Here is a 16182-nt window from a genome sequence, read left to right on the forward strand (position 1 = left end):
GGTCACGTGGGGCCCAGGGTGGTGCCTGGAGGTGGCAGGCAGGGCGTCCCTCCCACGCTCTTGGGACGGTCGGCGGGATCCTCTGCTTTGGCTTGGTCCCGAGTCACGTGACAGGAGCCAGCGCAGTGGCGTGGCAGAGCAGTCTTCCCTGCTCCCGTGGGGGGCGGGAGGGGGAGGGGGAGGGGGAGGACCAAGAAGCAGCCAGGTGTGCTCGGGGGGCAAGGCCACACTTCCTCTGGGTGCTCCTGGTCAGCAGAGGGTGCAGATGCCATGAACTGTGCTGTCCCTGCATCAGCCACCGGCCACCCAGGGTTGTTTGCACTTAAATTTAAGTTAATAAATCAAGAAGGCAGTTTCTCAGTCCTCTAGCCGTGTTCCGAGTGCTCAGGACCCACGTGTGGCCCGTGACTGCTGTTGTGCAGATGGAGAACGTGTCCATCATCACACAAAGGATATGGCCCCAGAACTTTTCATTTTGACCCCATGCTCCGTGCACCGCTCCCGCCATGGGAAATAGCCTCAGGTTGCAGAGGGGGGGGCCGTAGGATTCCAGCATTCCTGCGTCCCTGAGTAGGGTTCCATCCTGCTGCGCGTGGCACAGCCGTTCTCTACGTAGGGGTGATGTCTGGGGGTCACAGGGGTCCTTGCCCTAGCGTGCCCGGTCTCTCTGTCTCGTTCAGGTTCTCCGTATCCATGTATGTCTGTTTCCCTCTGTCTCTCTTTGACACTTCTTTCTCCATCTCTCCCCTCCCCTCCCCATCTCTATCTCTTGATATACCACACTCTGTGCTTCTCTTGCAGTTTCTTTTCCTCCGGTGTCTTTCTCCAGGCCTCTCTCTCCACCTGAGCCCTTCTCTCTGTGTGTCTGGACTTAACGCCCTCCTCCTCTCTCCCTTCCTCCCTCCCCTCTCCCTGCCCCTCTACCCACAATGTCCTTACACAGCTGCTTTATGAGAATTTGAGTCGGTGCCTCAGTCAGACCCCTGGGAACTGACCCATCTGAGTTCAAGGAAGGTTAAGAAACGCTCTCAGGCGGACGTGCCTCCCCCACTCTGCTCAGAGACACCGAGCAACACGCCAGCAGGTCGAGTCACCAGGCGAAGGCGCCAGCCTTCTTCCAGCCTGGGTCCAGTTGGTGTGTTTCTGGATGCTTTGTGGTATTTCAGTGTGAGCTCCCTAATGCCCTGTTATTAGAATTCCCGGGTGCAGAAAGGACCTATTTATCTTCTTTCTTCCCTTAATGCCCTTTCGGCTGGCATTTCACCGTGAGGAGTAACTCCACGAGAACATAAACAGTGCCGTGAAAGCATCCTGCAGGGTGCTCGTTGCAGGCCTGCGGGGTCAGGGAGCGGGGATTAAAGAACCGGGTGGCGGCAGATCATCTTCCGGGGAGTTCTGCCTCCCAGATGGGTTTCCACCCATTGATGAGAAGTGGACAGAGGCCACTGTTCAGAAAACAAGCTTTTGGGCGGGACAAGAGCAAGGGGACCCGCCCACCCCTCCCCTTTCCCGAGAGCTTCTGCTGCTGCTGCTGCTTTCTGGAACGGTTTCCAAGACCCGCTCTTCTCATTGACATTCCCGAAAGCCCCTCAGGAGGCCAGACAACTGTTGACCCCAAACGCTGGCAGCAGGGGCAGGGACAGGGCGGGTGCCCTTCTTACTGGAAGCCAGAGAGAAAGACCTTTCCGGCCTGAAAAGCACGTGCTGTTTTTTCCCTAAGAAGTTGGGCCGGGGAAGGCGAACCTGGGAACGCTCACCCACCCACGGTGCACCCTTGGCTGTTTTTCTCACCTCTCGAGACAATACAACAATGAGAGAGAACTTGGCAACTTTCGAAGAGGAAATTAGGCAGAATTTGCCTGGAACGAGGCCCTTTCAGTATTCGAAAGATTTATCACTAGGAGAGGTCGGCGCCTGCCCGAGCAGGCCTGCCTGCTTCCAGGGGTCTTTCCCAGGCCTGGATCCAGGCTCCGCTGAGTGACCCTCAGGACTCGGAGCTGGGCCCTGTGTCCCGTGGGGCCGGGTCATCCAGGCTCAGCCCTTCACACGTCAGTGTGGTGACTCGGCAGAAACTCACTCTGTCCCCCAGGCCGGGCACAGCCCAGTCCGCTCTCCATTCCCCTGGAAGGCACTTAGAGATGCCTGTGCTGGGATTCCGGACGTCCCTCGGCAGCCCCTATGCTTCTTCGAAACTAGACAAGCCAAAGGAAGGAGCCGGAGAACCCACTCTTGTCGCATCCTCTCTGGTTCCGTCATCGAGAGGGGACGCAGCTGTGAGGATGCAGTGGCCACACCACAAGTCGCCCCCCCCCCCTCTTCTGGAGGAAACTTCTGGTCTACCCTCTTTGTTTGCGGGGTGGGGCCTCCTGGTGACTGGAGCCTTCCCGTTCATCAGCGCGGTGCTTTCAGATTCCCCAGCCCAGTTCCTGGGAGCCCAGCTGCAGAGAGAGCAGGCTGTGGGCTCAGACCGACCAGAGGCCCAGCCCGGCTCTACCATGCTCTCTCTACCTGTGTAACCTTGGGCGGCAGGATAGCCTCTCTGGGCCTGCGATTTATCTGGAAACCGGACCCGTAATACCTGTCTCCTTGGGTGCTGTGAGGATCAGCAATATTACACGTAAAAATCCTTAAACACCATGCCTGGTGCACAGTAGGTGTTCAGGAAAAGACTGCCGTGATTATTTCTAGAGCCCTAGTCAAATATGACATGGGGAAGAGAGGGTATCAAGGCTGGACAGTTCTTTTGAAGTTTACTGCACGTGAAATGTTCTTCAGTGAACAGAATGGGTATACTGATGCTTCAGCCAGCCAGCCGTCTGTTCACCCACCCATCCATTTATCCATCCGTCTGTTCACCCATCTGTCCATCAGTCCACCCATTCATCTGTCCATCCACCTATCCATTTATCCATGTATCCATCCAATCATTCATTCATTCAACAAGTCAGCCAAACTTTCATTTAACAAACATTTATCTGAGTTTTATGGACACAGTGTTGAGTAAGTGAGACATGGTCCCCGACCTCACAGGGCCCACAGGCTGGAAAGGAAGAAGAACAACGAGACAAGCGATTACAGGGCAGTGTGATCTGTTCAATGAGGCGTCATCACCTGATGTGGTCAAGGGTGGCGAGGGGGAAGGCACCACTGAGACAGGCATTCCAGAGAATTGACATTTCAGGTGAGACCCGAAAGGTAAACAGTTCAGCAGGCATTGAGGGAGGGGGTGAAGGGAGAGCATTCCTCGTGGGTTGTACACACTGTGTGAAAGCCAGACTAAAACAAAGCAAGCCAGGTTATGCTAGGTTATGCTGCAGTGACAAGCAGCCCCGAATTCTGAGTGGCTTCAAACAGCAAAGGATTATTTCTCCCTCCCGCTGCATGTCCATCATGGGTCTGCTGGGATCATGCTCCATCTGCAGTGTTTCTGGTCAGCAGGGCAGGGGGAAGGGACCTACTCAGTCGTGCACTGGCTCGTCAAGGCTTCCACCGGAAGTGACACAAGTCCCATGGCTGTGCATTCCTACCGCGTGCCCGAAGGAGAGCTGTAGACGTTGGGGGAGGACACGGATGAGACCACAGCAAGTCTGGGTCTTGGTTTCCTCATCAGAAACAAGGCTGGAGAGGAAAAGGTTGGGTCAGAGTCGGGTCCTTACCCTTTGGTCCGTGGTGTGTTCTGAAGCTGCTTGCACGATTGTGTGTGTGTGGGGGGGGGTGGGTTGTACACATGTGTACATTACTTGGGTGCGAGTCCACAGCTTGTTTCAGGCTCTCAAAGGGTTTCAGGTTCCCGTAAACCCCCAAAAGACCGAGTAGCCCTGGACTGGGTGATCCTTGAAATCCCTTTGAGCCTCTGAATCAAAGAGCCATTTGTTACAGTGGACGAACGCGGCCAAGGCCTCTGTCTTCCTCCAAAGTGCAGCGAGCCTGCAGCGGGAGAGGGGACTGTGGCCACCTCCCCTCCCAGTGGAGTTGGAAGGAATGAGCCCGTGGGTGGACGGGAGACATTGGGTGTCTCTGCCTCCCAGGGAAGGTGACTCGGGAAGCTGGGTGGCATCACCCTTCCCCGGCAGACTTCTTGTGCTTTGCCTCGCCTGAAATTAATTCACTCAGCGGACTTTTTAACACCAGGCTCACTGCGGAGGCAGCAGTTAATCCCACTGGATCCTGCCTCCTTTCCTAATCCTGTGGGCAGGACAGATAATCGGCAGGGGCCGTGGGGAGGGTAAGGGCTCTAAGAGCTGGGAAGCAGGGGAGGGAGGGTGGGCCTGGCCAGGGCCTTGGGGAGGGCAAGGGGTTTCAAAAGCAGAGAAAAGTGGGCGGGTGCCCTCGAAGAACGGTGGGCATGGGGGCGATGGTGTGGTCAGGGCAGGGCTGGGTCGGACTCTTGCGTGGGCCGCAGGGCCCTCCACCTGCTCTGAGACTCGATTTCCTCATCTGTGAGATGGGAGTTTGCACGCACTCTCCCACATGAGCAAAGACTTGGAAAACTCAGGTTGTCCTGCCTGAAAGGTTAGGCTGAGAGGGGAGATGACAAAGGGCAGGTGAGATGGTGGTTGATGTCCCTGAAGAAATCCTCCTCCCCTCCAGACAGTGAGACGGCTGTGAAAGGCGGGACACACAGACCCAAGTGAGACCAGGACAAGGCTGGACCGGACACGGGGCAGGAGAGGAAATCTCCGGAGCCGTCCCTGCTCAGCAGTGAGCTGCGCACATTGACTGAGGTCTGGGCGGGGCCAGAACCATCTGGTGTGTGAGCCCTGGGACCTGGCCAGGAGGGCTCACAGTGTAACTGGGAGAAGCTGTGGCTCTGGGAGCTGGCTGGCTCCTTCTGGAGAGACAGCTGCAGGGAAAAACGGATCCGGCGGGGCCGTGGAGATCCATCAGGACTCTAAGACGCACGCAGCAGAGATGGGCTCAGGCTATGGCCAGCAGGAAGGGAAGTATACTAGAAGGATGGCGGGAGCCTGGAGAGCAGGCTTAGAAAGTAGACTGGAGCTGAGGCCGGTTGGGGGACCGTGTCCCAGCCCAGTAGCCATCTTTAAAGGAAGACACAGCCCTTGCCTCATAATGAATTGTCACCCCCCCACCTGCCATCTTGACATCACTTGCTTGAGACCCGAAGTCCCGGGCAGGAGCTTCTGATTGCCCAGTCAGATCACCTGCTCACACATGGCCAAGGGAGGGGCCAGGAAGCCCATTTAAAGATCTTTAGTCCCCTGCTGGCCTAGGCCTAGGTTAGGGTTCTGGGCTTTCATTGCCATGGCCCGGGTTCAATCCCTGGTCAGGGAGCTGAGATCCTGCAAGCCGCATGGCATGCCCCCCCCCCAAAAAAAAGATCTTTTACAGGGACTCACACTGGAGAGGCCCCAGAATGGGAAAGGCTGGGCCTGGTTGTGGGAAAGACTGGTCTGTGTTGGACTGGATTGCCGAGGCAGAGAAAGGAGTCACCATCCACCACTTACTACCATTGCCCTCCTGTTTCTTTCATTGTTTGTGTTCATTCGTTCTTGTGCAACCAGCCCTGATGGTACTGGCCATGCTAATCAGAGTGAGGGATTTGGAAATGAGACCCTGCCCTCAGGGAGTTTACAGTCCTCTCGTTCATTCATTTGTTCATTCCTTCAGCATGTCTCTCTTGGGCACCTCATGCCCCAGGCCCTGGGGATACAGTGATGGTCACACAGGGGTCACACACGGGTCACTCGTGTTGGCAGGGCAGCATGGTGGGTTGGCCAGTGGGCACAGAAGAGGGAGAACGTGGGTCTCCTTCCCCTGCTCCTTCTCCACCTCCCTCTCCTCTGCTCTCTCCTCTCTCTTCCTTTTTGTCTTCACTCGGTCTTTCAGTCCGGCCAGTGACACCTTGTGGGGACTGTCTGGGCCCCCCGTGGACCCTGAGAACCAATGCAGTGATCCATGTCAGCACTAAATGAACCTGGCCATACCTCCTGTATTCATTTCCTACTGCTACCATGGCAGATTACCACAAAAACAACACAAATTTGTTATCTGACCATCGTGAAGGTCCGAATCCAACACGGGTCCCACTGGGCTAAAATCAAGGTATGCGCAGGGCTGGTTCCTTCTGAAACTCTAGGGAAGAATCCACTTCCTTGCCATTTCCAGCTTCTAGAGGCCACTTGCATCCCTGGGCTCATGGCCACATGATTCCAACCTCTACTTCCCTCTCTGACTCTCTGACCTCCTGCCTCTCTATTATATAGACCCTTGTGATGACATTGCCTCACCCAGAGAATCCAGAATAATCTCCCCATCTCGGGGTTCTTAACTTAATGACATCTGCAAAGTCCCTTTGCACCTAAAGTAACACATTCCCAGGGTATTAGGACATGGACAGTCTTTGGAGGCCCCTCATTCAACCTACCACTCCTCCCCTCTCTCTGGCTACCTCGGTGTGTTAAAAAGCAGAGAAATGGTTGTGGACCAGAAGCATGCTGCAGCCAGCTCATACTGGCTTGTACCAGCTCCCAAGAGCCGATCGGGGTCATCTCTTCTCAGCTCTGGGCCAGGGACGGCCCCTGGTAGCGTGGAATCAGCCAAGTGCCATCATTCACGGAAGTCCGTCCACACACGCTGCGATCGGGGCTTTTTATCCAGGAGGGCCTGTTGTTACGCGTTTATCAGCACACCACTGCTGGACCCCTGCTGTTGGTAGTGTTTGCACATGCCGGGCGCTGCGCTGAGTAAGCATTTTACATGGATTATCTTGTCATTTGGTATCTTTGCACCACTACTCCTGAGTGTGGGATGTATTTTGTCACCCTCATGAACAAGAATTGTCATGAGACCACAGCTAGGTCAGCACTGACAGGAGGTGACCCAGGCATGGACCCTCCAGAGGGGAGGCTTCTGGTCCCGTGGTGGACTCCCCTTCAGCCTCTGCTGCCCCTGTCAGGTGTCACGGGCTCTGCCTCATCAGGGAACTTGCTCCAGGTCGCACTGCTAGACCATGGCAGAACGGGGGCTTGAACCCGGCTCTGCTGGAGACTCAGCTGCTGCAGATGTTCCTGCATCACACGGAGGGTGTCCCCCAGCCTGCTCCCCACTCGGGGCAGAAAGGCAAACTCACCTTGCCTCCAGGTGCTGGAGTGGATCTGTTCAGGGTTTGGAATGAGTCTCCGAGCTTCGCCCACAGGAGCCTGATTCCCGGCTGCACAGGCCACTGAACTGGTTCATTTGTTCCGGCCCAGAGATTTGCCCAAACTCTGCCCTGGGCGAGCTGCTGATGCTTCGTCGATGACTTGGTGGGAGTCGGGGGAGGTAATCTGCAAGACCTGGATCTCCTTGAATGAGGATGACCCCAAGTTGCACACGCTGTGAGTGTGCATGCACGTGTACACCTGTGTGGCTCAGGAAAAGAAGATGGGCATTCCTGCTTGGGGCGAGGCTCTGGCCTTGTCAGAGCCCCTTGCCCATCAGGGTCACGGCGACTTGAAACAGGGAGCTGCGGGGTCAGGCAGGGAACAGACGCTGCATTTCTGCCTTGGGGGTGGCCAGCAGCAAACTTGAAACGCTGCACACTGTGGTTTCAGCATGAGTCAGACTGCCGGGTTCAGGCCCTGCCCCACTCCTACTGCCTGTGAGCCCGTGGGAGAGTTTAACCTCCCGAGCCTCAGTTTCCTCATCTGTACCACGGGGAGAATGACGCCGACAGTGCCAGCTTCCCAGCACTGACTTGCGAGGACTGGATGCGCCGGTCCACGCATGGGGCTTGGTGCTCCGTCTGGTGCCTGTCAGACGTGCCGTAACTACTGCTTTTGCCATCAGCAAATCTGCTAGAACCGGGGCTGAGAGCGGCGTGAGGCTGAGTGGCCCGAAGCCTCTGAAGTGGTGTGGTGTGGATCAGGGAAGACCTGGCTCCCTGCACGGTGCTTTGTGATGTAGTTCTGCCCGAGCTCAAGGCTGGGTGCTCTCTACCACGGCTTTCTGCAGTTGGCAGGAGGTGCAGTGGTTAAACCCGTAGGCTTGGAAGCCAGGCTCTGGGTTTAAATGCGGTCAGTTGACGTGGGAGCTCGGGATCTCAGTTTTTCCCTTTGTGAAATAGACGCAGTGTTGCCCACCTCGTAGGGCTGTCGTGAGGGCTGATGACGGATTACGTGGATAACAGAGGCCCGGTGCCTGGAGCAGGGCTTGGCGAGCTCCCAGGCAGCTCCATTATCATCATCATCTCCCTACACGCCTCCTCCCCACTCATCCTGGCCCCTTCTGTGATCCCGGATGAGTTGAGATATGTGTACAGTTAAAGCTCTTCCAGCCACCAGTGTCTACCCAGCAGAATAAGTGCCCGGTGGCAGCAAAGTCTATTTCAGACAAGTCCCCCAGGTGACCACTTCCAGTTTGGTTTTTTTTTTACACACAAGGGGTTCAGCTTGGTGCATCCCTCAGAAGGCTCTGCAGGGTCACAGGGCAGAGCCTGCAGGACAGAGCAGGCTGGAGCTCTCATGCTGGCCTGTAAAATGCTCTGAAATGCTGCAAGCCAGTGACTTGACCTTGCTGTCTTGTTCTTCTCGTTGCAGGCTGCCAACAGCTACCTGCGAGACCAGTGGTTCCATTCTCTGCAGTGGAAGGTAAGTCCTGACTCGCTTGCTTGTTGGAGGAGCTGGTCTGCCACCCAGAGACGTGAGGGCAGAGGTCTCCTGCCTTCTAGGAGGCTCAGCCCAGGAGCTTTGCTCCACTGTGTGGAAGCCCCCCACCTCCCTCTTGGCTGGTTGATACCTTTCCCCCTTGCGATGGTGAAACTGTGCTCCTGCCCGGTTGGCCCTTGACTTTGCCCAGGAGCTTTATCGTGTGGTGCCTGCTTCCGAAAGGATCAAATAACTGCTTGATCTCAGAACAGGGGCTCATCTGAGGGGCTCGGGCAGGCAGCACTTGAGGGGCTCAAGGTGATGGGTTGAAAGTAACTTCCGAAGGCGCCAGCAGAGGTAAATTTATCAGAGGTGCAGAAGCCCAACTGTATTTCCAGAGGCTTCACTTCCTTTGGCCTAATTTCCCAGTTCTAGCTCTGCATAGGATGGTCCCCGGCCTTCTAATACACACGGTGAATTAGCTCCCGACTGGTCACGTTCAAGACCCAGGGGCCAGATTTATGAGAAGGGTCCTCCCAGCCCCCTGGGGAGTCCACGTTCTGCTCCGTGGCTCAGGACCCTCGCACCCTGCCCCCCGTCTCTCCTGCCTTCTGACCTTTTAGTTTAGAACAAGGCGTGACAGGCTTGTGGGCTTGCAGAGCCAGCAGGGTATGGCTAGGATGACCGGTGCCTGTCCTGAGCTGTCATCTTTACTGTAATCTGGAGTGCAGTGGGGGCCGACCAGCTGGCCCTGGACAGGGTTTGAGACCATGTGCCATGTTGGGATGACCGAAGGGACACTTAGAATTCTTCTCGTGCCTCTGGAGGGGCTCTCGTCACAGCTGGGCGGAGGGCAGAAATACAACCCCGGAAAATTGCATTCCTGGTCCCAAAGAGGGCCACTCCCCTCCTTTCCCCGACAGCTGCAGGTCCTCTCCTTTGTGCCAGTGTGGCCATCTCAGAGGCTGAATGCGAGTCTCCAAGTTGGGGCCGCAAAGGGAAAGGACTAGCATTTACTGAGCACCTACTATGTGCCTGGAACATGAGGCTGGCCCGTCACGCCTGTTTCACCCTCGCGGCAGCCTCGTAAGGCGGCTTGTTATCATTGCTCCCATTTTTTGTACAGGGAAGGCGAGGCCAGACCGGAGCCCAACTCCCATAGCTGGTAAGGGCCTGGGGCAGTGTTCAGGCCCGGGTCTTTGCCGTTCCTGGGGGTTTCTGGACGCAGGCAGAAGGCCCCGGGTGACAGCTAAGCAGGCAAATGGCACGTGCCTGCTCGGAGTCTGCAGGTGCTGCTGAGAGCTTGATTTCTGCAGGGACATCGTCCCTAAGGCCTGGCTCTCTGCAGCCAGGTGTGTCCCGGGGCAGGCAGGACATACATCAGGACCTGCCAGGGGCCACCTGGGAGGTAAATGCCAGAGCAGTCGAGAGGGAGGGAGGAATAGAGGCATGGTGCAGTGGTGGTCCTGCAGGAAGAGGCCACTTCACTGCCACAGACAGTGGTTACTTAGAGACTTCCCTCTTCTGTTCTTCATGCGTGTTTTCCTTGTGAGTCCTCAGTAAGTGATTGCTTTGCTTTTTCTTAGCTCAGGGTGGGGCAGGAGGTACTTGGAGACGTAGCGCCTACTTGACAGGTTGGGGAAACGCCTCTTTGAAAAGGTGGCCGAGATCAGTGTCAAGGAAGAGGTGGTCTTTAGTGGATTCCACAGAGCTCTGCTTTCCTCCTTGCCCTGGTCCACATTTTCTTCAACCATTTTCTGGAATCTCTGGGAACACCTAAAAGGCAGTGCTTGTGAAATGTGTGAATATTATGCAGCTACAAGGGATGACTAAGATGGTGGGCATAGAAAGCCAAATTTCGGGAGACAGTGACAGCCAGAAGGATGATTTAAGAGTGACAAGCTTGAAATGTACAAATTCAGACGTCAAGGATTGCATGTGGAGTTCAGACAGTTGATTGAGCAAGTACGGAACTGGGGATCCCTGGGCTTCTAGCAGTTCTCATAAAGACCTGGATAGCTGCACTCAATTTTGGGGGTGTTTGGTTTGTTTATGGTTGTTAAATCTAATCAGTTGAATTTTTAAAAAGAAAAGAAAGCAAGCATCCAGGAAACTGAGATCAGGATATCAAGGAATCAGCAAGTGCTCAGCAGTGAGTGGCCCTTTTGCCAGGTGATGGATGGTGACCTTTGTTCTCACTGTTTTGATATTTGCTTGTGTCTTAGGCATGTGTAAGATGCTGGCAGTTTTTCCCTTTGGACAGCCCCCCCCCCGCCATAATTTAGGTATGCTGCCACCAGGTGGCAGTGATATTTCAGTATCAGCAACCTGATTTCATTTCTGTGGCTCTTTGCCACTCGGTTTTGATGAGGTTGGAGGGAGGCGTGCTCTCCTTCCTTGTAAAATGGCAAAGAAACATAAGGTGTTTTTGAGGTACTGCCTGCTGGTGAAATGAGTGGAGACCCAGATTTGAATCCTGGTTCTATAGGTGACTCATCTTGTGGTCTGCATAGATTATAGCAAGTGTTCATTGATCCGTATGTGGTTACTGAGTACCTACAATATACAAGGCACGGCCAGGGGCTTTCCTGTTCGTTGTCATTCAGCAAATGACAAGGCTCAGAGAGGTCTAGTTACTTGCCCATAGTCACACAGTGGATTTCAGTACAGATTCGTGGAGCTGCCCTTTCTCCTGCTTGATCCAGCTGTTCCTGATCCTGAGCTTGGCCTCTTCAGCCCACTCGGGATGTGTCCTGCTTCTCCTGCCTGATACAGCCACTCTCTCCTCTGTATTTACCACCAACCATTTGGGGTTTTTTCTTTTTCTTTCCTTTTCTTTTCTCTATCTTTAACTAAAAGGGGGAAGAAAAAAAATCAATAGAACATCAAAATTAAGGACTTTAGAAATCCCACAACCTCAGCTTGAGTTTTTAAATTTTCTAAACGTTGCGTTTATCACTTTTTCTCCTATACCAACGTATACGTCCCTGTTGTAGCTGCAGCGCACATAGAGAATACTTTTTCTGTTTGTAAAGAATGTTAGCTCTTAAATGCTGCGTTCCTGTTGCTTTATCGAGTTTTTACCCGGTTATACTGACACCTCCAGGGCATTCTCCACAGGTGTGATATTGCCTCCAAGGGGGTCGAAATTGGTATTTTGGGGCTTAAAAAACCTTAAGTGATTCCAGTGGTGTGTGGCCTTCCTAGTTCAACCTACTAAACAAAATCTTATTGTCTAGAATTTAGTTTCAAAGGGATCAGGGCAAATTGGTGGGGGGCCGGGGGCGGATATCTTAAAAGGCTCCTTAGGGGAATGATAATGGAAAAAAACCTTGCGAAGCACCGCTCTAGAATCTACCTCAAGCTGTGATGTGGAACAAGGCGGAGTCTGGGTAACACACCTGTGCGATGCTCTGGATGCCCGTCTCCATCCTGGGGGTCCCGTTGCTCTCGTGGCCTCAGCTCAGCTCCGTGCGTCCGCAGGCCGTCACAGCGCGTCGGGAGCCACAGCGCGTCAGGAGCGTTCCCCCCGCGCTGGGCTCTGTATTTTGAGCGTCATCTCAGCTCACTGAATGGTCTGTTGTTGACGTTTGCGTGTGAGGGAATCAGAGTCACTTGCCCAAGGTCCCAAGGCCCCCAGAGGGGACAGGGGTTTGACCCACAACGTCCTGGCCCCCGGCCCCCCTTCCCTACCTCTCCCTCTGTCCGGGCATCTCTGCCCTTCCTCCCGGACTCCCGCCCTTGGGCAGCACGGGTCGGGGGGTGCAGGGAAGGCCTGGGACCCGGAGGAGGATGACAGGAAGGGGGTGGGACCGCAGCGCCAGCCCCTCCCAGGATGCGTTGGAGCAGAGCACGCTGTCCTCGGGGCTCTCTGGGGAGGCCAGGCCTGTTTGGTTTGGGTGGCTTGGCCCCTGAGGCCAATTCCTGGGGGGATGGAGGCATAAACAGTTGTACTGAGTTAATGAGGCCTCATTTCTGACTCAGATGCACCTTGGAAGCCACGTCCTGTGGAGACAGGCCTGCCCGTGTGTGTCAGGCTGTGAGGGGGCAGGCCTGTGTGGGTGTACGAGGCCAGGAGGGGACAGGCCTGGTTTGTGTGGCAGAGCCAGAGTGCACTGCAGGATGTGAGGGTCCAGTGTGTGTTTATAACGCTGTGAGGACGCTGGCCTGTTTCTAGGTTCAAGCCGAGAGGCCCAGGTGCTCACAGCTGTGAGGGACAGGCCCGTCTGGGCGCACAAGGGCCTGGACCACAGGCCCTGAGTACCTGGCTGGGAAGAGACACGTGCATAAGGTGCCCCCAAAGGAGCCCCGAAAAAGCCAGGTACCAAAAAGCGCCCACTTTGTGTAGCCGGCGCTTCTGGTGCCTCCAGCTCGGAAAAACGCCTTCTCCCTTCCTGAAAGGGGTTCCTCGGCCCTTGCACAGAAGTCTGGAAAACCAAGATGATTTTCTCCCTGGGGGAAGCTGGGTCACCATCGACAGCCCCGGGGGCTGACCGAGCACCAGGGCGGGGAGCAGACTGTGTGAGACCAGAAGCTGCCTGTTTTCCTGTCGCAAGGCTGCCAGGCAGCCTGGGAAAATCCCAGCCCAGGTTCGCATCCTCTCTGGCCTGCTGCCCCGGCCACGCTGCCGCCCTCTCCCCGAGTCCCCAGGCAGGGTTTCCCAAGCCCCTGGGGCATCCACAGCGACGTGGTCACCCCATCCTCTGTAGAGAGTAGGAGGGTGGAGAAGAACGTGGGGTCTGTGTGTGTGTGTGAGCACGAGGGGGTGACTGTGTTATGGGTGCATTGGGTGTGGGGTGTGTTTATTTGGGCCTCAGTTTTCTCCTCTGTGAAATGGGGAATTCGCTAACTAGCACCTCGCCCACTGGGTCAGTGTGAAGACGGGCTGCCCTCCCAGGGCTGTGGGAGCTTCATCCCACGCGCCCTGATCAGACCAGCCAGCGGGTGGGAGCGGGCACCCAGCCCCTGCAGCGCCCCCGCGGCGTGCCTGTAAGATCCGAGGGGGTGGGCAGTCTGTCCTCGGAGGGCCCTGCCTGGCGCAGGCTGTGGGGCGCTCCTACCGCCAGGCCTGCAGTAGCGCTTCCGCAAGGTCTTTGCTACCCCGTCTCATGGATGAGGGGACGGCCATTGCCAAGGGCGGCTGCTCCCAATGGCGTCACAATCTAGCTTCCACATCGGGCCCTGGGCTGAGCCCCAACCAGGGTCCCCGGTGCATAGGTGAGGAACTGGAGGTGCAGGGCGTGGGGCTGGGAGCCTGGCTTCTCTCTCCCATCGGGTCGCCCTCTTGGGAAGGCTGGACCATCACCCCCAGTCCCATGCAGGGAGAGAGGCCCTGCTGGTGCTGAGATTCCTGGGGGAAGCTGGGTCAGAGGGACAGAAGGCGCTTGAGCTGATGCCCCTCCCCTGAGGGGGAAGCTGGGCAGGGGAAGGGTGGGACCCTCCAGTGGATGCTGTCACCCTCAACTCTGACCTTCCTCCTGGACCCTCCTCCCTCTCCCTCTTGGGCACAGTAGTCCGAGGCCTTTACTCTCGGGGGAAGAGCCACTTCTAGTCCCACAGCCGTGGCCCCTGGACTCCCCACTCTGCCCACTGCAGATCCCCCTGAGCACGCATCCCCTAGCACACGTGCCCGAGCCTAAACCCAGCCCTGCCTCAGCACACAGCGGCAGGTGGCCTCACCCCCCTCCACGGGATGCTCCTCCTGTGCTGAGCGGATGCCAGCACCTTGCTCACCACCCCGCTGAATCCCCGCAACCCTGCGGAGGGGACGCGTCCTCCTGCTTCCCCATTTCACAGGTGTGGAGACAGAGGCCGAGAGGTGAACTGCTTGCTCAAGGGCCCGCACCTATTAAGTGACAGAGCTGGGGTCTGGACACAAGTTTGATTCCAGAACCTGGGATCGTAACCACTGGGAACGTGGCTCCCACTGCACACGTGTGTGTGCACACACGTGTGTGCGCACACATATGCAGACACGCATGCGCACCGGACAGTTCCTCCCTCACACCTGCAGGCTTGTGCTCCTGACCGTCCCCATCGCCTGTCTGTCCTCGTGCCTTGCGTGTCGGGGGCTGTGGTATTTTTGTCTCGTGAAGCATTTCATGAGAGCTTTACATTTTTCTGAGTCTCACAGACGTCCCCATGAGGATTATGTGAATTAACCTCTGACTTGGCAATCCCCTGCTTCTTGTGGGAAGGGCCGAGCGCCCTGCCCGCCCTGCATGGCGCACGGCACATGGCAGACCACCTGGGCCTGGGCCCCAGAAGGTCAAGGTCAGGACCAGCCACTTACACATCTGCCCGAACACACCGTGTCACCCGTGTCCCCAGATTCGAGCATCGAGGCTGTGTTACCTGACCTAGCCTTGCTCCTGGCCCCCCTTGGCTCTGGGCCACACGCTCCCATGTGGCTCCTGCTGGGCTCACGGTGTCTAGAGGGAAGACAGTGGCCCCTGTTTCACCTCCTGCCATTTCCTCACGGCCCATCCCTCCTGCCCCGCTCCCCTCTTTCTCTGCCCTTTTTACCACGATCATGAAAACGCCTTTACAACCACATTCAAGGGCAGAGACCGCTCTGCTCCTGCTGGTAACCACCTGAGGGCGGATTTTACTCCTGCAAATGCCCTTCCAGCTTTCCGTCCAGCTTTGCACGGACCTTTTGGCAGCTGTGGCCAGGTGCGCAGACGGTCCTGCCAGCATAACGCTGCAGCTTAAACGTTTCAGCATATGTCCATCACGTCTGTAGAGAGGTCGTGGCATAATTGACCAAAGGACCTGCTTTTGGGCATTTACACTGTTCCCGTTTTTCTCAGTTACAGATAATGTAGTCATGACTGTCACCTATAGCCAAGCTTTTGCTTCTTTTGAACTACTTTTTAGGGCAGGTTTCCAGAACAGTGGTTTACCAGGCAGAGAGTAGGGGTATTTTTGTGTGTGTGACTCTTTCTGCATACTGCCAATTTGCTCCCCAAAGAAAAATTTCTGTAATGCCTAAGGGGAGAGCTCTGGGCCACACTGCCTGGGTTCAAATCCTGGCTGTACCGCCCACGGGCTCTGTGACCCTGGACTAGCTGCTTTCCTCTGTGGGCCTCTTTTTCCGCCTGAATAAAGTGGGGGTCATGATAAGACCAAGCTTATTAGGTTCCTGTGAGAGTTAAATGGGTTAGTAGCAGTAAAGAACTTAGAACGGCACCTGCCATGTGAATAAGTATTGGATCAATGTTAATTATTCTTCTTTAGCGATCAAGGCCTCTTTCCCTTTGTGTAGAAAGGTTCCAAAGGACAGGGCTCTAGAAGAAAGGGGGCACATGCATAGCACACTTGCTACCAACCCCCAGTGAGCCCCATGACAAGCATCACTAATCAATCACTGCACTCTTTTCCCCCTGAGGCAGAACTCTTCTCCACATAGTTCCTGCTGGTCAACCTGAGTTGACAGAGGGAGCGAAAGCTTCCCACCACACCCACTTTAGTGACCTCCTGGACCTGTGGAATTTGAGTATCACTGGGAATCCACGTCCAGCCCTGTCAGTTCTGGCCTGTGTCTCCTTGGGGCTTTTTCACGGGAGCCTTTGCTGAGCTTCCTATTCTCCACTGC

The 16182-nt window shown here is 55.8% G+C and overlaps 1 protein-coding gene across 1 annotated transcript in view; it reads left to right on the plus strand.

Annotated features, from left to right (window-relative positions):
• The window catches only part of LOC118885818 (c-Maf inducing protein), a 235883-nt gene that overhangs the window by 150258 nt on the left and 69443 nt on the right, over positions 1-16182 (plus strand). The window contains exon 3 of the mRNA XM_036834901.1: positions 8538-8588. Coding sequence (XP_036690796.1) covers positions 8538-8588 — 51 coding nt within the window. The remainder of the gene's footprint in view (positions 1-8537; positions 8589-16182) is intronic.

Source organism: Balaenoptera musculus, chromosome 19 (genome assembly GCF_009873245.2).
Source record: "Balaenoptera musculus isolate JJ_BM4_2016_0621 chromosome 19, mBalMus1.pri.v3, whole genome shotgun sequence".
Taxonomy (NCBI): domain Eukaryota; kingdom Metazoa; phylum Chordata; class Mammalia; order Artiodactyla; family Balaenopteridae; genus Balaenoptera; species Balaenoptera musculus.